At 45.8% G+C, this 21693-nt stretch overlaps 1 protein-coding gene across 1 annotated transcript in view; it reads right to left on the bottom strand.

The window, feature by feature from the left end:
- Positions 1–2806: 2806 nt before the first annotated feature.
- The window catches only part of PSD (pleckstrin and Sec7 domain containing), a gene marked incomplete at both ends in the record, with an annotated part of 230222 nt that continues 211335 nt past the window's right edge, over positions 2807–21693 (bottom strand). The window contains 4 exons of the mRNA XM_083363338.1: positions 2807–3004; positions 4589–4732; positions 5218–5362; positions 9042–9199. Of these exons, the coding sequence (XP_083219464.1) occupies positions 2807–3004; positions 4589–4732; positions 5218–5362; positions 9042–9199 (645 nt within the window). The remainder of the gene's footprint in view (positions 3005–4588; positions 4733–5217; positions 5363–9041; positions 9200–21693) is intronic.

The following is a 21693-nucleotide window of genomic DNA, read 5'->3' as shown; positions in this document are numbered from 1 at the left end:
GAACTCTGTTGTGGACCTGATAGAGATAATAACACAATATGGGAAGGTTTCTGGATTTAAAGTAAACATACAGAAAACTAAAATTTTGGCTAGAAACATGACAGTTTCACAGAAGGCCTTCTTGGAAGGATTAACTGGATTTGAGATTGTTAAAAGGGTTAAATATTTGGGGGTAATTTTGTCGCCCTCGAATACAAAGCTATATAAAAATAATTATGAAAAATTGTGGGGGAAAATTTAAAAAGAATTGGAGAGTTGGCAAAAATTACAATTGACTTTGTTGGGACGGATTGCAGCAGTGAAAATGAATGTCCTGCCCAAATTTTTATTTTTATTCCAAATGATACCGATTCTTAAGAAAGACTCTAATTTGGAGGAATGGCAGCGTGGTATCAATAAATTTGTGTGGGCAGGGAAAAAGCCACGAGTTAAACTTAAGATTATGCAGGATATTCGTGAGAGAGGTGGCCTTAAATTGCCTAATTTTAAATTATATTATGAAGCTGCTGCATTAGTAGGAATAAGTGACTGGATCAATTTGACGCAATCGAGGTTATTAAATCTTGAGGGCCATGATTTGTTGTTTGGCTGGCATGCATATTTGTTGTATGATAAGAAGGTAGGTACTGTGTTTAGGACGCATATTTTAAGACAGGCATTGCTGAGAGTTTGGAAGAAGTATAGACATAAGCTAAGTTGTAAGATACCATTGTGGGCAATTCCAAAACACGCAATAGAAAATATACATGCTGGTTTCAAACACGATGAGACTACCTACAAGGAAATTTTAAGTTTGGAAAGGAATGTTTGGTGCTTGAAATCATATAGCTTCTTGCGAGAAGAGAAGGTTGTTCAAACATGGTTTCAATATACTCAGTTACGGGCCAGGTGGAAAGAAGACCAGAAAATTGGATTTGCAACGATTGATGAAAATCTGATAAAGCAAATTAGAAATCAGGGACCTGCACATATTAAACGGATATATCTTGCATTGATAGAGATTGATTCAGAAACAGAGCTTGTTAAGGACTGTATGATAAAATGGGCCCAAAATATCCAGGAAGTTATTACAATGGACATGTGGGAGAAGATCTGGGTGAGGAATGTGAAATTTACTCAAGCTCAAAATTTAAGAGAAAATTTTTATAAGATGTTTTATAGATGGCATTTAGATCCTAAAAAGCTTGCAAGTATGTATCCGAATTATCAGCCTAAGTGTTGGAGGTGCGGGGTTGAAGATGCAACATATTTTCACATATGGTGGACATGTAAAAAGGTTAAGGCCTTTTGGATTAAAATTTGGTGGAATATACAGAAGATCTTTAAAAGGAGGATAAAGTTTTGTCCGCAATTTTTTTTGTTGGGAATAATTGTTGATGCTACAGTGGTGGACTCCAAGTTGATGCTGAATTTAGTCACGGCAGCAAGACTTTTGATAGGACAATATTGGAAGAAAGAGGAGCTGCCGACTATAGAAGAATGGACTTTAAAGGTTTCCGACCTGGCAGAGATGGCGAAGATATCGGCTTATTTGAAAGATCACTCGCAAGAACGTTATATTATGGAATGGAGAAAGTGGATTGAGTTTATCCAGAACAAGTATAGGGTTAAGAAGTTTTATCTAGCATTCGAATAAGTCTTCCTTCGTGTTTTTTCTTTTCTTTTCCTATTTTTTTTTTTTATATATATTTAATAATGTTAAGTTTTGTTTGTTCTTATATAAGTTAGAGAGTCATGGTTTTTAGAATTTATGGTTGTTAGTATATGGTTGCTTATGATTGCTTTTATATATATATACCTTGTATTTAGCTCTGGGAAGTCCGGGGGGGGAGGGGGGTGGGGGGGAGGGAGGGGAGGGAAGAGGGAGGGGGGAAGGGGGGAGGGAAGGGGGGAGGGAAGAGGTAGGGGGGAGGTAGGGAGGGGAGGGTGGAGGGGGATGGGGGTTTTTAATGGAAAATTGTATTGTAAAACTTTTCAATAAAAAAAAAAAAAAAAATAATTGCAGAACCTAATTAGGCCTAAGACCAGCAGGCCCACTCTGGTGTTCAGCTGTGGAAGAGGAGAATGAGGGATAGCCACTATCCCTGTTTTTACCTATTAGTGATAGTTTCTTTGAAGCATATGCAACCTCTGCCCAGTTTTGTAAGAGGTGAACAATTATCAGGATAAGTCATGATCCAGCTTGTGCTGATAGGAAAATAACTGAGCCACTGCAAGACAGCTGCTGGTGGTGAAAGAACTGGGCTTCCATGAAGAAGTTGCTCCTGCAGGCTGACAGTACAGCATTGTATCTGCTAGGGAAAGGAAGAGCCTCTTTCCCCCAAAACTCTTATGTAAAAGTATTATTGAACATACAGTAATGTCTATCATGCATGCTAAAATTACTCTTTTTACTCCAATGTGATTCAGCATTATCAGGTACTAAAAACTGTAAAATATATCACAAAAATTGTAAGAAAGGGAAGAGAAGTAGTCTTCTTTCTTCCACTCTCTTATTCTTGGTTTTGCAAAATAGAAAAAGTTGGTATAGTGAAACGCTGATTAAGAATGCAGAGCTGTTACTTAACTGTGGAGTTTAGTGCTTTCACCCATAAGCTATAGTCTGATTATACTGGGAAGGCCGTATAATGTAGGACTGCAGTCATAATATGTCTTTCCACTGGTGACGTTGATACAGAATTGGGCCCATTTATAATGTCTTCCCTTATATGACTCTTGACCATGAGCAATGACAATTTGCAAATTTTTAGGACAGAAATGCCATTTTCTTTGCCAAGAGTGATCATCTTTGCTGTTTACTAGTTGCTTACTGATGGTTATGTTTTATCTTGGAACCTGTGCCAGCTGTCTCCTGGTTCAAGGAAAGGCTGGACTGGGACTCCTTGAAGCTGTCTTCTGAGCTGCCCACTGTAACAAACAGGGTGGCTTCCAAAGCTGCCAGATCCTCAGAGCGAGTCTTCAACTTGGTGCGCATTAGTGTAGCATAAATGCCATAGCGTAATTTCTGCAGAAAGCAAGAAGTAACAGGTTTGGTGCAGGAGTAACACATACTGTAAATAACTAATCTGAATAAGATGGCATTATGTTTATGTTATAGGGCAGGGGCCCCAACCACAGCCTACTACTGGGCCTTGGCCTATTAGCCAATGGGCCACATGAGTGGCTGGCCAGTGTGTGCGTGTGCGCACATGTGCACAGTCCCACTCACATGTTACAGGTGCTTGTGGCCCCACTTGCATGAGCAATGGGTGTTCATGCACACACATGTGCATGGGTTTACCCCTCCCATAAAACTATCCCTTCTTTCCTCCATCCCCCTGCTATAAGCCACCAACCCGAAAAGGTTGGGGAACTCTGTTCTAGGGGTAACATAGGCATTGAAGGTAATATGGTGACCTCTGGATATTTTGGACTACAACTACGATAATGTCTCACCACTGGCCATACTGATTTCAGATTATGGGAACTGAAATGCAAAATATCTGGAGGATACAAATTCACTCATAAATGTGTTGTTTTAAATCCTAAAATTGTATTTTATTCCCATTAAATCAACAAAAGGAGTTAATTATTCCATTAACCCCCATTTTCAACAAGACTAAAATCTGATTTATTTGTCAGAATCCAGCTACAGCAGGATCATGTAAACCAAAGAAAGTGTTTACATGTAGAATGAACAGAATAAACAATTCCCACATGGTTTATTGATAGTGGGCTGGCTATTAAATTTATGTAGGACATGATCCAAAATGTGGCTACTGTATATGTAGTTCTCCACATACTGTTAGACTGCAACTGTCAGAACCCAGTTATTGAGAGGGGGGGTGATTTCCTTATTCTATCTTCCTGCAGGTTCTGCCATACTCCTGGGTGGAGGGGGGGAGCTATGGGTGCTACAATGTATCCTCTCTGCTTTACTCTATCTGCCTGTTCTTTGATCTGTTTCCCTCATTGCCAGCCTGGGGTGAGAAAGGAATCTGCCTCCGGCCATCTGCCTTATCTCTAGCTGCGGAAAACCTAGCAACCTTGGGGTCGACATCGTATCAACCCCGTTCCCACAGCGGGTTCACACCTGGAGATAGTATTATACTGGTCGGATGGACTATTGGGGTGGGGCTTGACAGTTGCTCTTTTAACCTATTGATTCACATGGGAAACCCTCAGATCCTGCCTTCTATGCCTGCTGTCAACTTCCTCTAATAAAAGTTCCTTTTGGAATGAAGCTGTTCCAAGGAGTTCTGCTTTCTTGGGAAGAGGGATTGAGGCAGGTCCTTACAGCAACTCAGTTATCCCCTAACTTTGGCCACAGTAACTGAGACTCATGGGAATTTGGATGTCCTAATGTTACCTTCTAAAACAGCCAAAGGACACCTCCATATGTAGAGCTAGTACTCTAGAATAGTAGTGGGCTGGAGAGCAAACAATAGAGTATTGCCTTCATGTTTTGCTTCAAGACTTCCTGCAAGCATTTATGAAGGAATTGTGACCTTTGAAATCAGGGGTGTCAAACTGCCGGCCCACCATGCTACCATCTCCAACATTGCTTTGTAAGTTCTGTTTGGAAACAGATCTGGCTCTTCCTACTTACTTCAAATATCAGATACTCCTCTTTCTGCTTCAGTTCCTCATACTCCTTGCCTTTTACCTTCTTTTCAGGAAGGGAGGAACGATGCTCCAAAAGTTCTGCTGCCATGGCTTTAAATTTGATTTCATGACTCTTCAGTTGCTCTTCCTATGAAGAATGGGAAAAAAAGCTGCTTGGTCTCTATTGTAGGACCTCCTCCTAGTAGCAAATCAGCCCCAATTGGCATTCACAACTTGTTTTTACTTTTCTCTTTTCCCTTTGTAGAAATGTTACCAATTTTATCAGCTCTTTGAATCTAAATTTTTGCACGGATACACAGACACACAATTCCTGCTTGCCAATTTCAAGACAGTCTATTCAACTCTGGAAGTTTCATTATTTCATTCTTTTTTGCATTAGAAACTTATTTATTTTTATTTTTATTCATTTTAATTCCATTTATATCCCGCCCTTCTCCGAAGACTCAGGGCGGCTTACAAGCTTAGCAGTAGCCTTCATTCTATGTATATGCCTGCTTATTAGGGCTTTCACACACACCCCCCCAAGTGGCTTTATCTTAACCCCATTTAATTTTTCTCTAGTTCTTTCAGAATAATACTAGAATCACTAAACAATAAAGATGCCCCACTTACTTGTGATAGTCTTGTGGAAGAACTGGGCAGTAATGGCCGAGTGAATTTTTTTTGGGATCCAATCGCAGCTGGAAATGGTGGTGCAGAGAACATGGCTGTTACCATATTAATCCGTGTGATCCAGGAATGCATTTGTTCTGTGTTCCTGGAGCACAATGTAAAAGAGATATCATCTTCTAAATGATGTCATGGGCCAAGAAAGCTTGCCAAAATTGTTTCTTTCAAAAAATAACTTGTTCTCATAACTGTACACAAAAGAAATCCCAAGTCCTCTGCTGAAACCCATAAAACAATCTCAACCTCTTACCATGCACTTTGTAATTCTTGAAGGCTATATGTTTAAAAATAAAACTTAAAAACATTTAAAATGATGCTAAGCAAAGTGGAAGAAAAACCAAAATCCACAAAATATCCTAGCATGTGTAAAAGGTGGCAAAGTAATGTATTTTATGCTAATATGCTGCTACTGCACAGTTTTTTGGCTATTGTTGCAGTGATCTAGGGAAAATGGTAATATTCCATATGGCCCTTAGTCTGAATGTGAAGCTTTATATAGTTTTTTTCCCCCTCTTAAACCTGGAATTTTAAGGAATATGCAAGAGATGCAGTGCTTCTTTAAAATCTTTCTTTGTTTGGAACAGTCAGAAAAGGAAGAAACAATACAGAAGGCTGCATTCAATGATAGACAAAGTTTAGCTCTGTTTTTCCCCCTGATATTACCTATTGTGAGCTGCCTAAGCAACCAGTAGATCCTTCTAATAATAAGCAAAATTTTCAAGTGGACTTCCGGTGGCGACGCGACGCTGAAAGACAGCCGTTTTCGGGCTGCCCGCTCCGCAGCTGTGTTTTTCCATCGTAAACAGCGCCGATCAGCTGTTTAGATGGATTTGAATCCCCCTCCTCGGGAGAAGAGGAGGGGGTGAGGCCCCAGGTAGGGGTTGAGCTCTCCGGGGCCGCCTGAGCTGAGAGCTTGGGCGGCTGAAGGATGAGCCCCCCCGAAGCCTGGGTTGCTCCGAGCTGTGCAGTGCCTCTGCTCTGGGATTTTTGGAGCAGAGCCAGGCGTTAGCAACCACCCCTGCCAAAAGGAAATACTTTTGATTATCAAGATGCAGGCAGAGCGGTACAGGAGGTCAAGGTGAAGTGGACTCTTTATTTTTACTCTCTAGCTCAATGGATTTTATAGCTTTAAAGTGAAAGTGCGTAATAAGTGAAAGTGGGGGAAGATGGCGGCTAAAACTTCTAAAGCTCTTCGGAATGCGGGGTCTTCCCTGGTGCAAGAGACCTCATTGCAAGCTTTGCTTCCTCCTGCATCTCCCCCGGTATTGACGCTTAAGGATTTACAAGACGCTCTTGGAAAGCAGGCACAATTGATGTCTGATATGATGGATGAAAAGTTGAAAAAGCTGGAGGAGAAAATGGAGGAGAAAATGGAGAAATTGGAGAAGATGATGGAAGAGAAGCTGAGAGCAATGAGGGTGGACATCTTGTCTATGGTTGAATCCGTAGCTGAATGTGTGCTACAGCTGGATATAAAAGTGGAGGATCTCAGTCAAAAGAACTCTATATTAGAAGTAAAGGTATTAGAAAATGAAAATATAAGGGATAAAATGGACGAAGAATTAAGCCTTGTTCAGTATAATCAGATGCAGTATGCTATTAGAATTAGGGGTTTAAAGGAGAATGGTAAAGAAGATTTAAAGCAGCTGATTTCTGAGGCTCTGGAAGGGGTACTGGGCCAGTCAGCATCTGAAATTGAGGGAAATATGGACAAAGTTTTTCGTGTAAATTCATGGATTGCAAGACAGAGGAAGTTACCCAGAGATGTGGTGGTCTATTTTACAAAGAGAGTAATTAGAGATGAAGCTGCTTATGATACTAATTTGGTAGTGGCTGAGCAAGAAGTTTTGGTTTTAAAAGAGATCCCTCCGAAGATCCTAAGGAGAAGGAAAGATTTTGCATTTCTAGTACAGGAACTTAAGAAACGTGATATTAAGTTTAGATGGGAGATTCCAGTTGGATTGGTGGCGACGCACGAAGGTAAAAGACATCGTTTGGTTACTGTGGCTCAGGCACGTGATTTTTATAGTAATGTGTTAAAAGCAACCCCCCTATCATTTTTGGAAGCTGCAAAAGGATACGGTGTGGGAAAGCTTCAAGATGTTGCAGATAGACAGACAGAGGACAATGGTGTTGGAGGGGATCAAGTCACAGTCTCATCGGTTGTTACAGGAGGCCAGAAGATGACGCGTGCCGCCCTAAGAAGAGCAAGACGAGAGCAAGAGCAAGATCAGCAGAAAGTTATGGAATCTTCAAAGTGTGCTTACAGTGAAGATGTGGGAGGAGAGCGGGCTAAAGAAGTTTTGGGGGTCATGACAGAGGTGCTCCAAAAGTTTTGGGGCGTTAAGATTGCTGATTAAATTTTTACATTAGAATGTCAATTATTATATTATAGCGGAGAAAGAAAGTTTTTTTTTTAATATTTTACACAATTTAAGATTGATGTTATTTGTTTGCTAGAAAAGTATATTAGGGTTATGGACTTAAAATATGTGTTGAACTAAAAATGGGTATGTAAGCTCCTAATTAACAACAAGTTGTCTTAGAGATTGCCTAAATTTTTTTTTTATATACTCTTTTTATTTGAACTTTTATTTGAACTTAAGGATGATTTGGAACTGCGAGACATTTGGCGTGATACATGCAAGAACTATTTTTGATCATAGTTTAGCTTGGTTGGAGATTATTAAGATTAACAGAGATAGGCGCTTTTGGCGCGTAACTGAGAATTTGTTTGGAAATTAGAGAAAGGTGGGAGAATGCAAATAGCAGGTGAAAGTTTTTTTTTTCTTCTTTTCTTTTTTTTTGAAATTAATATGAATAAGGACTGGGATTAAGAAAATTTATTTTGAGTAAAGCTCTTTTTCTGTTTTCCTCTTTTTCTTTTCTACTTTATTTGTAATATTAATATTGTTTGTACTCATTTTATATGAGCTAGAGAGAGATAGAATTTATAGTTTATTGTTGATAACATAGGGGTGTTTATGTTTGTTTTTTGATTTTATGCCCTGTATTTAGCTCTGGGAAGTCGGGGGGGGGGGAGGGAGTGGGGGAGAGGGATAGGGAGGGTTGGATAGGGGTGGGGGAGGGGGGGATTAAAGTCAAAATGTATTGTAAAACTTTTTAAATAAATAAAAAAAAGAAATTCCAAGTCCTCTGCTGAAACCCATAAAACAATCTCAACCTCTTACCATGCACTTTGTAATTCTTGAAGGCTATATGTTTAAAAATAAAATTTAAAAACATTTAAAATGATGCTAAGCAAAGTGGAAGAAAAACCAAAATCCACAAAATATCCTAGCATGTGTAAAAGGTGGCAAAGTAATGTATTTTATGCTAATATGCTGCTACTGCACAGTTTTTTGGCTATTGTTGCAGTGATCTAGGGAAAATGGTAATATTCCATATGGCCCTTAGTCTGAATGTGAAGCTTTATATAGTTTTTTCCCCCCTCTTAAACCTGGAATTTTAAGGAATATGCAAGAGATGCAGTGCTTCTTTAAAATCTTTCTTTGTTTGGAACAGTCAGAAAAGGAAGAAACAATACAGAAGGCTGCATTCAATGATAGACAAAGTTTAGCTCTGTTTTTCCCCCTGATATTACCTATTGTGAGCTGCCTAAGCAACCAGTAGATCCTTCTAATAATAAGCAAAATTTCCAATTTTACTTCTAGAACTTTCCTTCTAATAAATAAAATTGATCTGATAAATTAATCACCCTCCCCCATTAGAGGCATCTAGTTTACATTCTGTGCCCTCCTGCTTACTGGGCTTGGAAGAGGAAGACTCTCCAGTCAGCTGTCCTGAGATAGAAAACGTTGGGTCTCTTGTTGTAATCTGACGCTTGGGTGGCCAGTGAATGATGTATACTGATGGCATTTTTTAGATCTTCCTCAGCCAGGGCTTCGCCAGGTTTATATTCCTCCTGAAATGCAGTAGAGGATAGATGTCTGTTATGTTACTTTCCTTTATTGGACCTGTTGTTGCTTTCGGTTATTTTCTACAAACTCCAGCAAGCCCTTTCACTGGCAAAATGTCAGCAATTCTCCACTCTTAAACTTCAGAAGTTAAAGAAAAAATTGTACAAACCAAGCATATCATTTTAACATGCTGTATATATCCTTTCCAAAAGGAAAAAAAACATGCAGAAGTGGCCTTCATCCTGCAATGGATAGGCAATGGCTAAAATGATGATATAAACTTATCCTGTCATTTCAAAGGCTTGCATGTTTTTCTTCCTGAAATCAGGAAGAAAAACATGCAAGCCTTTGAAATGACAGGATAAGTTTATATCATTATTTTAGCCATTGCCTATCCATTGCAGGATGAAGGCCTCTTCTGCATGTTTTTTTTCCCTTTTTTTCCTTGTTTTAAAACAGGGGTGTCAAACTGCCGGATCGTGGGCCAGATGCATCATGTGGAAGCCACACCCACCCCATTGCCGGCAATGGCAAAACTGTCCTGATATGTTGCGTGATGTCATGTGACATTGTGAGTTTGACATCTCTGCTTTAAAATAAGATATACTGCTTCACAAACTTTAAAAAATTGTAGTTCTATAAGGTCAAGCACTTAGTATACCTTACTATTGTTTATCCTTATTTTCCCTGCCATGGTACTGAGGTAGGCAGTTGTATTGTTAATCTTCACTTACTGACCACTTATTCAGCAACAATTTGAAGTTACAATGGCACTGATCAAGGAGAGTTACAATTAGTCCTTGAAGTTGTGGCCATTGCAAGGTCCCACGATCAAAAGCTCATGATTAGGGTATTTGGCAACTAGTGCATATTTACAATAGTAATAGTATCTTGCTGTCACATAATCTTCATTTGCAAGCAAAGTCAGTGGGGAAGATGGCAGGAAGTTGTAATCATGTGACATTGCAGTTCACAGTCCACAGTGATTTGTTTAATGACCCACAGTCAGAATTGATATAATTCAGTTACATTTCATTGCAATGCTGCTTAGCAATGAAACTGTCAGTCCCAATTGAGGTCAGTAAGTGAGGACTACCTGAATTGTAGTCAACTGCAAGACTTTCTCATGCTTTTTAAAGACAGCTGAAAAGGAGTATGGGTGATAATTGTTTAATTTGCAAAATGTCTCCAGAATGAATAGTTGTTGCCCTACACAGCTGCTTGCTAGGTCAGACATCAGCGCTCAAATACTCAATTTTTTAAAGCAGGTATTTTGTATAAAGTGCCCCTGCAAATTGAAAGGAAAAATTTGAAAAGAGATCAGAGATGGGGGAAAAAAACCCAAGGTATGTGCGTAAAATGAAAAGTGGTTATTGCTCTTATAGGAAAGATTTTTAAAATGTTATTTTGCAGTTGTGGAAGAAGATGACTCTTATGTATCCAAGAAACTGACTGTCCTAATTCGTACATGAAAGAATAAATTCTGGCAGAAAAAATTGTAAAATGACAACTTTTATATGTGTTTGCGACTTTGAGCCACATTATTTTTGGCGACTGTCTGCATAAATCCCTCCAGTTTTCTTGGCAAATGTTTGGAAATGGCTTGGCTGAGGCTTGCCCAGTTCCTAGGACTAAGAGAGAATGACGGCCCAACTAGCTTTGTAACTTAAATGGGTCTAGAACTCAGAGACTCCTGGTTTCTAGCCTAGTCTTAACTACTGCAACAAACTGGCTCTCAAAACAGAGAATACAGTGAAATATGCTATCTTTGTTTTGTTGTTGTTGTTGTTGTTAGTTGCAAAGTTATGTCTGACCCATCGTGACCCCATGGACAATGTTCTTCCAGGCCTCCCTGTCTTCTACCATCTTCTGTAGTCCATTTAGGCTCACACCTACTGCTTCAGTGACTCCATCCAGCCACCTCATTCTCTGTCATCCCATTCTTCTCTTGCCCTCAACCTCTCCCAGCATTAGGCTCTTCTCCAGTGAGTCCTTCCTTCTCATTAGGTGGTCAAAGTATTTGAGTTTCAACTTCAGGATCTGGCCTTCTAAAGAGCAGTCAGGGTTGATCTCTTTGTTTACTTGATGTATTTATTGCCTGCCTTATCCTTAGGAGATCAAATCAGCCTGCATGGATCTCCTTCTTCTCCCCAATAACAAACTTGTGGAATAGATTGGGCTAGAAGAGTGGCTAGTCTAAAGTCATGTAGTGAACTTTTCTGGTTGAAGGCAGACTTGAGCCAGGCACACTGTTGTCTTGAGGGACAATAAATCACCAGTCCTGATGGCACCCAACACAGAGATTTCTAAAAACTCAAATATGAAACTGAACCTAGACAAAATATCTAATTTGTAATTCAAACTGGGCTCAGTGCCAGAGGACTTCAAAGTATGTGTTTAATCAGGAACAGGATCCAAGAGATCACAGGCTGGTCAGCCTAATAATCTGGACAAACTGATGAAAATGGCATCAGAGGTAATCACGTAAAGAATTAACCTGACTGAAAGAAAATCACCATGGATTCTGCAAAGATTATATCCTGCTGTATCCACCCCCTAGAATTAGAGTGTGGAGGAGGAGGAATGTGATCCTGTTGGCTCTGTATGTTTTCAATTTTTAATTACTTTGACAAAATTTCTTATCTTGAAGAAATTTAGCAGTCTTAACTAATTATGAGGACCTATCCTTTTATATTAATTGCTCTTAATTGCTACTCACTCAAAAAGTTAAATAGGAATAAATGCACAACTTTCTCAGTGGAGGGAAATAGTAGTGGAATCCATCAATTACTCTATTGGCACTGGTGCTTTTTGACTTTTTTCTAAATGATTATTTTCAGCACTAAGTTTGGCAAGTTTACAGAAGATGTAATTTGAGGGGATCACAAAGCCCTCCTGTCAGCCTCACGAAGTATTCCAGGTAAGAAGCATACCCCCAAATACTAGCTCTACTTTATTGTGAGGTTTCATTAATAGAATCTTGCAAGTCTGAATAGTACACTTCTCCCCTGTCGCCTTTACAGCTCAAGAAACTATGGAGTGCCCCTTTTGAGACATTTGCCACATTCACATTCTGTCAAGTCTACAATGAGCATGGCTGCAGACTTTTTTCTTCTCATTCTAGGTTGCCACATACAACAGAGGGAAGAGGTTTGCCCAGGTGCTTTGTTAGTCAAAATAATCTTCTGTCCCATGGGAACCAAGGTCATCGGCTGCTCCTGAGACTAAGGACTGGGCGTTGCATAAAAAGCCCGCCAAATATTCATACTGGGGAATGTAGTTGCTTGCATAAGCTTTATGGGTGGGACATTTAATTTTGTATTGGGCAATTGTTACTTGTTTATTCAGACTTGGTTTGTGGTTTACGACAGGGGTTCCCAACCTCTGGGCTGCGGTCCAGTACGGCTGTGAGCGATTCAGAACCGGACCATGGAAGTGGTGGGCAAGAATGTGCATGCATCCCCACTTGCATGAGCAGTGGGCGAGCACATTTGCACAAGTGGCAGATGTATGTGCCAACCATTCAAACAACTGGAGCTACGCATGTCTTTGCCAGCCACTTGTGCAGAGCCTCCCCTCGCCCCCACTGGTTTGCAAAGCCAAAAAGGTTGGGAAGCATGGTCCAAGCTACGTCTTATCCAGCTGTTGTCCTGGCTGCAGTACTTTCCCATCTTCCAAGGTCATTGCCATATATACCGTTAATAGATTTGAATTCTTTATTGGCCAAGTGTGATTGGACACACAAGGAAATTGTCTCTGGTGCATACGTTCTCAGTGTACATACAAGCAACAAGTGATAAATCATAATCATAATACAATAATCATAAATCGTAAGTTATATCAGTGATATCAACATAAATCATATGATACAAACAACAAAGTGATTGTTCTGTACCAGCCTGCTACCGGCCCTGCAGAAAAGGCAGGGACAACCCCTTTACAAACGGCAAGAGGCTGGAATTAAGCCTGCCAAATTTATTAACATAAAACAGAGCAAAACAAGACACCAACCATGAAACAGGAGCTATGAAACAGGAACTATTCAAGCGGTTGCCTTCAGCAAACCAGCCCTCCCATGCATTCCCCTTTTATACAGTTCAGGGCGTGGCTTCTCTCTGCCTCCTTCCGAGGTGCCCCATTGCCTTCCTCTGTTTACTCCTGATTGACTGCCTCCTGCGTCGAGCGTCCTTGAACAGGGCCAGCTGTGGGTCATCTTCATCCACGCTGTCAGGCTCACACAGCTGGGTCTCCGTCGTGACCAGGTGGGAGGGGCCTGGCTGAGGGCTCTCATCAGCAAGCTCTTCAACCCCCTCAGCAAGCTCTTCAACATCCCCCTCCTCCTCTGAGTCGTCCGACCCAACTGCCGAACCCACAGGCTGACCCTGAATCACAACACTATCCCGCACCGCAGGGCCCTTCCCCCGGGTTTGCCGATCCGGATGCGGTCGGGATGGAAATTGTTCATGAAAAGCAGGGGCATGAATGACGGTCACGTCTTCCCAGGTGAACTCCTCTGATCCGTAGCCTTTCCATTCAATCAGGTACTGGAAACGACCTTTCAGCCAACGGGAGTCCCTGATGCTGGCGACCTCGTACTCGGGGGTGCTGTCTCCATCACGAGGTTCTGATGGGGGAGGTTCCGCTCGGCGGAGTGAACAGGCCGGTTGCTCAGGGACCAACAGAGACCAATGAAAAACAGGGAACGTGGCAGTTAAGTGATAAGCGACCGGATTGATGACAGCCTCGATTGGGAACGGTCCTAAATATCGGTGATCTAACTTTCTCACCGGCCGTGTTGACGGTAGGTTCCTGGTGGACAACCAGACCCGATCTCCCACCGATAGTGGAGGCGTATCCCGCCTTGACCGATCAGCAAACCTTTTGTAATCGGCCTTGGCCTTCTCTAACTGACGTCGCACCAATCGATGGATCGCCTGTAACTCTGCCATGAAGTCGTTCGCTGCCGGCTCCGGTGAGTCCACGGGAGAAAGGGGAAAAAACCGGGGGTGATATCCCACATTGGCCAAGAATGGTGTCATCTGTGTGGAGGTGTGCTGCGAATTGTTAAATGCAAACTCAGCTATGGCCAGATAGTCCACCCAATTGTTTTGCTGCAGATTGACGTAGCAGCGCAGATATTGTTCCAGGATACCGATGACCTCCTCGGTTCCCCCGTCAGTTTGAGGATGATGCACGGACGAGAGGCAAATCTTGATATCCAACGCATGCATCAACTCCTGCCAGAAGCGGGCTGTAAACTGGGCCCCCCTATCAGAGATGACTCTATCAGGGAGGCCGTGCAGCCGAAACAACAGCTGAATGAACATACGACTAGTGGCGCGGGCTGACGGTAAGCCGTGACAGGGGATAAAGTGCGCCATCTTGGTCAGCATGTCCACCACCACATACGCTGTCGTAAAACCAGAGGATGGGGGTAAATCCGTCAAGAAGTCCATGGACACAGCCCCCCAGGGTCTTTTGGGTGTCGGCAAGGGCTGCAGTAATCCAGGCGGGGCCCCTGTCGCTGACTTGGCCTGCCTGCCTGGGATGCAGGAGGTGACATAGGACTGGACGTCGTGTCGGACTCAGGGCCACCAGAAGGTACGGGAGACCAGGTTCAGGGTATTGAACAGGCCAAAATGCCCTGCCGCTGGGTTATCGTGACACTGGCTGAGGATGAGTCCCCTGAGTGGCCCTCCCGGAACGTAGAGCTGGTCACGATAATACAAGAGTCCATCCGTGACCGTCCAAGGAAAATCTGGCCCCACCTCCTCCTTCCGCTGAGCCACCCACACCTCCAGCTGCTGTGCCTCCCGGATCCGAGCCCGTATATTAACCGGCTCCCGCACCGCAGCAAAAGACTCGACGGGGATCACTGTCCTGGGCAGAAGCTTGTCTTCCACTTGGGAATATTCGGGATTCCTGGACAGAGCATCCGCTCTTTGATTGTGCCCGCTAGGTATATACCGAACTCGGAAGTCGAACCTCACAAAGAAAAGAGACCACCGGATCTGGCGTTGGTTCAAATTCCGAGCGGTCTGCAGGCTTTCCAAATTCTTATGGTCCGTCCAGACCTCGATTTGATGCCGCGTTCCCTCCAGATGATGCCTCCAGGCCTCGAACGCCAATTTGATGGCCAGCAGCTCCTTCTCCCAGATTGTATAATTGCGCTCCGAAGGGTTCAGTTTTCGTGAATGGTATGCACAAGGGAAGAGGGTACCACTGGGCGTCGTTGACTAGAGTAACACCGCCCCAATGGCAATGTCAGAGGCGTCCGCCTCCACGACGAACGGCCGTTGCGGGTCAGGATGCTTCAAGATGGGCTCCTTCATGAAGGCTTCCTTCAAAGTCTGGAAAGCCTGTTGTTCTGGAGCGTTCCACTGGAACCGAGTCTTCTTCTGCAGGAGCCGGGTGAGGGGGGCTGTCAAGGCAGCAAACCCAGGGATGAAAGTTCGGTAATAATTGTCGAACCCAAGAAGTCGCTGAACATCCTTCACGCGACGCGGGGGTTGCCAACTCTGCAAAGACTCAACCTTACTCGGCTCCATGGCGATGCCCTCAGGAGAAATGCGGTGACCCAGGAAATCGATGGTCACCCGGTAGAACTGGCACTTCTCCAACTTGGCAAACAGCCGATGTTCTCGGAGTCGCTGCAGAACCTGATGGAGATGCTGATGGTGCACCTCACGAGATGGGGAGTAGATCAGGATGTCGTCTAAGTAGATCACGACAAACTGATCCAACAAATCCCGGAAAATGTCGTTCATGAAATGCTGAAACACGGTGGGGGCATTGGTCAGGCCAAACGGCATCACCGTGTACTCAAAATGTCCATAGCGAGTACCAAACGCCGTCTTCCACTTGTCACCCCGCCAAACCCTGATGAGGTTGTAAGCTCCACGCAGGTCCAGTTTCGTGAAGATCATAGCCTCCCAGAGTTGGTCCAAGGGTTCGGGGATGAGGGGCAGCGGGTAACGATTGCGCACCGTGATGGCGTTGAGTTTCCTATAATCGCAGCAAAGTCGCAATTCGCAGGACTTCTTTTTGACGAAGAGCACGGGTGCAGACACTGGTGAGGATGAGGGCCGGATGAAACCGTGAGCCAAATTCTTCTCCAGAAAGTCCCGCAATGCAGCCAACTTGGGGTCTGACATGGAGTACAAACGCCCCACTGGGAGAGGCGCATCAGGGACTAAATCAATGGGGCAGTCATAGGGCCTGTGCAGGGGTAATTGATCCGCCTCTGTCTCACTGAACACATCAGCAAAGTCAGACAGTTCGGGAGGCAAGGCATATCTGTGCCGGCCAGGTGGGGAACCCTCCACCTGGCCGGCACAGATATGGCGGGAGTGGTCCACGCACTGCAAGCTGGGGAAGGTGACCAAGTTCTGTGACCAATAGATCTGTGGGTCATGCGCCCGGAGCCACGCCAGTCCCAAGACCATGGGGAAATGCAGCTCTGAGGTGATATAGAACTGGATTTAGATTTAGATTTTAGATTTATTGAGATTTTTATACCGCCCTTCTCCCAAAGGGACTCAGGGCGGTTCACAGGGCATAAATATAAACACCAATACAAACATTAAAAAATAATTAAATTAATGCCCAAGTTAAAACCAGAATAATAAAACAAACCAATAAAAAACCCAAGTACCCCCATCAGGCCAGACCCGCTAGTTCAAATAAATGGGTCTTCAACCCGCGACGGAAGGATCGGAGGTCTGATGCCATCCGGAGCTCAACCGGCAGTTGGTTCCATAACGCCGGAGCACCCACAGAGAAGGCCCTCCCCCTGGGGGCCACCAGTCGACATTCCTTGACTGGAGGCACCCTGAGGAGGCCCTCTCTGTGGGCGCGCACAGGGCGGAGGGGAGTCGACGCCGGCAGCAGGTGGTCCTCGAGGTATCGCGGACCCATGCCATGTAGGGACTTAAAGATCATAACCAAAACCTTGAACCTTACCCGGAAGACAACTGGCAACCAATGCAGCTCACGGAGCAAAGGGAGTACCGGGAAACTCCCAAGACAACTCTCGCAGCCGCATTCTGTACCAGTTGGAGCCTCCGAGTAGTCTTCAAGGGAAGTCCCATGTAGAGAGCGTTACAGTAGTCTAGGCGAGAGGTAACGAGCGCATGAGTGACCGTACACAAGGCCTCCCGGTCCAGATAGGGCCGCAACTGGCGCACCAGGCGAACCTGGGCAAAAGCCCCCCTAGTCACGGCCACTATGTGATCCTCCAAAGTGAGTCGTGAATCTAGGAGGACTCCCAAGTTGCGAGCCCTATCCACAGGGGGTAAAAGCTCACCCCCCATAGAAAGAGGTGGAACATCCCAGGTGTCTCGGGAAGCCGGAATGTACAGCCACTCAGTCTTGTCAGGGTTGAGTTGAAGTCTGTTCCTCCCCATCCAGACCCGAACCGCCTCCAGGAAACGGGACATCACATCACTGGGGTGGTTTGGGGTCGAAATAAAAAGTTGGGTATCATCAGCATATTGATGATACCCAACTCCAAAACCACGAATGATCTCACCCAGCGGTTTCATATAGATGTTGAACAGGAGAGGCGAGAGGACCGACCCCTGAGGAACTCCACAAGCGAGAGTCCTAGGGGTCGACCTCTGCCCCCCTGCCAACACCGACTGCGAGCGTCCCAGGAGATAGGAGGAGAACCACTGCAAAACCGTGCCTCCCACTCCCAATCCCCTGAGACGCTGCAGCAGGATACCATGGTCGATGGTATCAAAAGCCGCCGAGAGGTCTAATAGGACTAGGACAGAGGAATATCCCCTATCCCGAGCCCTCCAGAGATCATTCACCAGAGCGACCAATGCCGTCTCCGTGCTGTGCCCGGGCCTGAAACCCGATTGGTAAGGGTCCAGATAATCCGCTTCATCCAGGACTAGAGGGAGCTGATGCGCCACCACACTCTCAACAACCTTCGCAAGAAAGCGAAGGTTGGAGACTGGACGGAAGTTGTTCAATACAGCTGGGTCCAAGGCAGGCTTCTTGAGGAGAGGTCTCACCACCGCCTCCTTCAAGACGGTGGGGAAATAACCCTCACTCAAAGAAGCAGATATAACCGCCTGGAGCCAGCCTCGTGTCCTCTCCCTAGCTGCGTAAACCAGCCAAGAAGGGCACGGGTCCAATAAGCATGTGGTGGAACTCAGCTTCCCCATAATCCTGTCCACTTCATCAGGGGTCACAGAATCAAACTCCTCCCAGATAACATTGACAAGACCGCCCGTGTCCTGATCGTCAGACTCTGCCCAGCTGGAGTCCAAACCGGTCCGAATCCGAGCGATTTTATCCGACAGATGTTGACCAAACTCCTCGGCACGACCCTGCAAGGGATCCTCCCTCACCTCCTGATTAAGAAGGGAGCGAGTCACCCTAAACAAGGCGGCCGGGCGATTGTCTGCGGACGCGATGAGGGTGGAGAAGTAATTACACCTCGCCTCCCTCATCGCAGCGAGATAAGACCTAATGTAGGTTCTTAACCACAATCGGTCGGGTTCAGATCGGCTGGACCTCCAGCAGCTCTCTAGGCCCCGTTTCCGACGCTTCATCTCCCGGAGCTCCGCGGAAAACCATGGGGCTCGCTGGGATCTGCGCCGGGTCAGGGGCCGCAAGGGTACAACCCGGTCGAGTGCCTCAGTGGCTGCCCTTTCCCAGGCTTCCACTAAGGCATCCGCCGAGCTGTGAGCAATGGAGGCAGGTGGAGACCCCAGCACCGCTTGGAATCTCTCAGGATCCATTAGGCGTCTGGGGCGGTACCATCTAGTATGGCCTCCACATGGGAACTGATGGCCATACATAATGGTTGCGTGGCGGCTGTAATTGGCCCAGACAGGAGCACTCGACCATCAATAGTCTCCACTAACATGGGCGGATCCACTGGGCACTGGGGAACAGCCCATTTGGCCACAAATGCTGAGTCCATAAAATTTGTAGTGGCCCCAGAGTCAATTAAAGCATGGACTGGAATCCCCTCTGGCTTGCCAGGAAGGATCAGACGTGCCTCCAATATCAGATGCCGTGGAGATCCACAGGCAGCATCAGAAAGACGTCACTCAGTGTTGTTGTGGGACGCCCGATTTATCACACCGTCTAGATCGGGCTCGGGGTGTTTCCCGACAGAAAAGTAGGGGACTTTCCCGGGGCAGACTCGGTCACTGATGCCCGCTGTCGCTTCTTTGGGCAAAAAGCAGCCAAATGTCCAGGGTCCCCGCAGTAAAAACACAACCCCCCCGATCGTCGTCTGTTCATTTCAGTCATCGATAGACGAGACCTGGCGGCACCCAGCTCCATTGGCTCCTCCCTTTGAACTGGGGGCTCACGCACAACAGGGGCTGCAGGGGTCTGTGGGGTGGCATGGCGACTCCTTCGCTGCTGCAACCGAGCATCGATCCGCAGGCAGAGATGGATCAGCCCATTCAGGTCTGAGGGAATATCCACACGGGCCAGCTCATCCAACATCTCCTCCGACAATCCATCCTGGAAGGCATCCACAAGTGCAGCCTCATTCCAGGTGGAATCCTGGCTAAGCAGCCGAAAATCGCTGATATATCCCTGTAGGGGGCGTTGACCCTGCCTCAGAGCTTTCAGGCGTCGAGTAGCAGTCTGCGTCTTAATAGGGTCCTCATACATCAGACGCATATGATCACAAAACCCCACAAAGTTGTCCAACAATGGACTAGGTTGAGCCAGCAGAGGCGTGCCCCAACGAGCTGCATCACCCGAAAGAAGGCTTAACACAAACCCCACCTTATCCCGGTCAGTGGGGAAATCAGCTGCTCTCACGCTGATAAAGAGCTGGCATTGTCCCAGGAAAGCAGGAAATAGTTCTGGATTGCCAGTAAATTTATCCGGCATCGCAACTTGGCACTTTCTCCTGCCAGCAAAGTGAGTTGCTGGGCGAGCTGGGCATTCTCAGCACGTAGCTGCTCCATAATAATAGTAAGGGGTGGGAGGCTGAAGGCAAACTGTTCTGTACCAGCTTGCTACCAGCCCTGCAGAAAAGGCAGGGACAACCCCTTTACAAACGGCAAGAGGCTGGAATTAAGCCTGCCAAATTTATTAACATAAAACAGAGCAAAACAAGACACCAACCATGAAACAGGAGCTATGAAACAGGAACTATTCAAGCGGTTGCCTTCAGCAAACCAGCCCTCCCACGCATTCCCCTTTTATACAGTTCAGGGCGTGGCTTCTCTCTGCCTCCTTCCGAGGTGCCCCATTGCCTTCCTCTGTTTACTCCTGATTGACTGCCTCCTGCGTCGGGCGTCCTTGAACAGGGCCAGCTGTGGGTCATCTTCATCCACGCTGTCAGGCTCACACAGCTGGGTCTCCGTCGTGACCAGGTGGGAGGGGCCTGCCTGAGGGCTCTCATCAGCAAGCTCTTCAACCCCCTCAGCAAGCTCCAACACCCCCCTCCGTTCGAGATGAAAAGGAAGCACTCAGAACGTGGTCAGCCTGTGGGGCAAAACATTTACCAGGGATGCCAGACCCTGCGTGCTTGCCCAGGGGGCAAGGATGAGGCAGCAGGGGCAGCCCCTCTTTGTCTTTACAGGCTGCCACAAAACAAGATCGATGCAACGCCCACCACACCTTCATGGCTGACTCCCCAGCCTGGGCTTGCAGACTGTAAGCATTTCCCTTTCACTGCCCCCACATGGGAAAGCAACAGCCACTGGTAGTGCTGCGAACCTCTCCTCTTTGGTATGGAGGGAGGGAGGGAAAGAAGGAGGGAATGAGAAGCACGGAGGCAGGAGGGAGGGAAACAGAAAAGAAAGGAAGGAGATGGGAATGAGAGGCAGGAAAGGAGGGAAGGAAGATGGGAATGAAGAGGGGCAAGGAAGGAGGGAGCAGGGAAACAGGAAGGAAAGGAGGGAGGGAGGAAATGGGAATGAGAAGGAGGGAGGGAAACAGGAAGGAGATGGGAATGAGGAGGGAGGCAGGGAAGGAAGGAGGGGAGGGAGGGAAGGAGACAGATAGAAAGGAAGAAGATTGAAATGAGAGGGAGGGAGGGTCTGAAGGTAGTCCTACCCTAGCACTTGGCCACCAGCAGCCTGCTTCTCTTTTGCCATCCCCTTGCCCCCTCCTTTCTTCTCCTGGGGGTCTCCCATCCTATTGCTGAGGATGCTTTGGTTACAAAGCTGGGTCTCCTTACATGGAGAGGGAATGGGCTTCCCTCTGACCCATGCATTTTGCCCACCTGCACCCACAATGAGCAACCTGGCCAAAGAGACCGAGCACAGCAACAGCAGCCTTGAGGAGGTAAGTGCAATTCGAGCCCACCACCCGCATGGCCCAAGAGGGACGGCGAGGCTCTTCCAGTGGACCATGCCCCATAGCCTCCCCTGGTCCCATCACAGTAGTGGGATTCAGTCAGTTCACACCACTTTGGCAGAACTGGTAGCTAATTTTTTGTTGCCCAGGCCTAGAATGGACTTCTGGAAGCAGCATTCACAAAGAGAACCAGTTGTTCACATATTTGAAT

The sequence above is a fragment of the Vipera ursinii genome (assembly GCF_947247035.1).
Source record: "Vipera ursinii genome assembly, chromosome: 5".
Classification (NCBI taxonomy): Eukaryota; Metazoa; Chordata; class Lepidosauria; order Squamata; family Viperidae; genus Vipera; species Vipera ursinii.
Note: the sequence above shows the minus strand (reverse complement) of the source record. Positions and strands in the feature narration are given on the sequence as shown.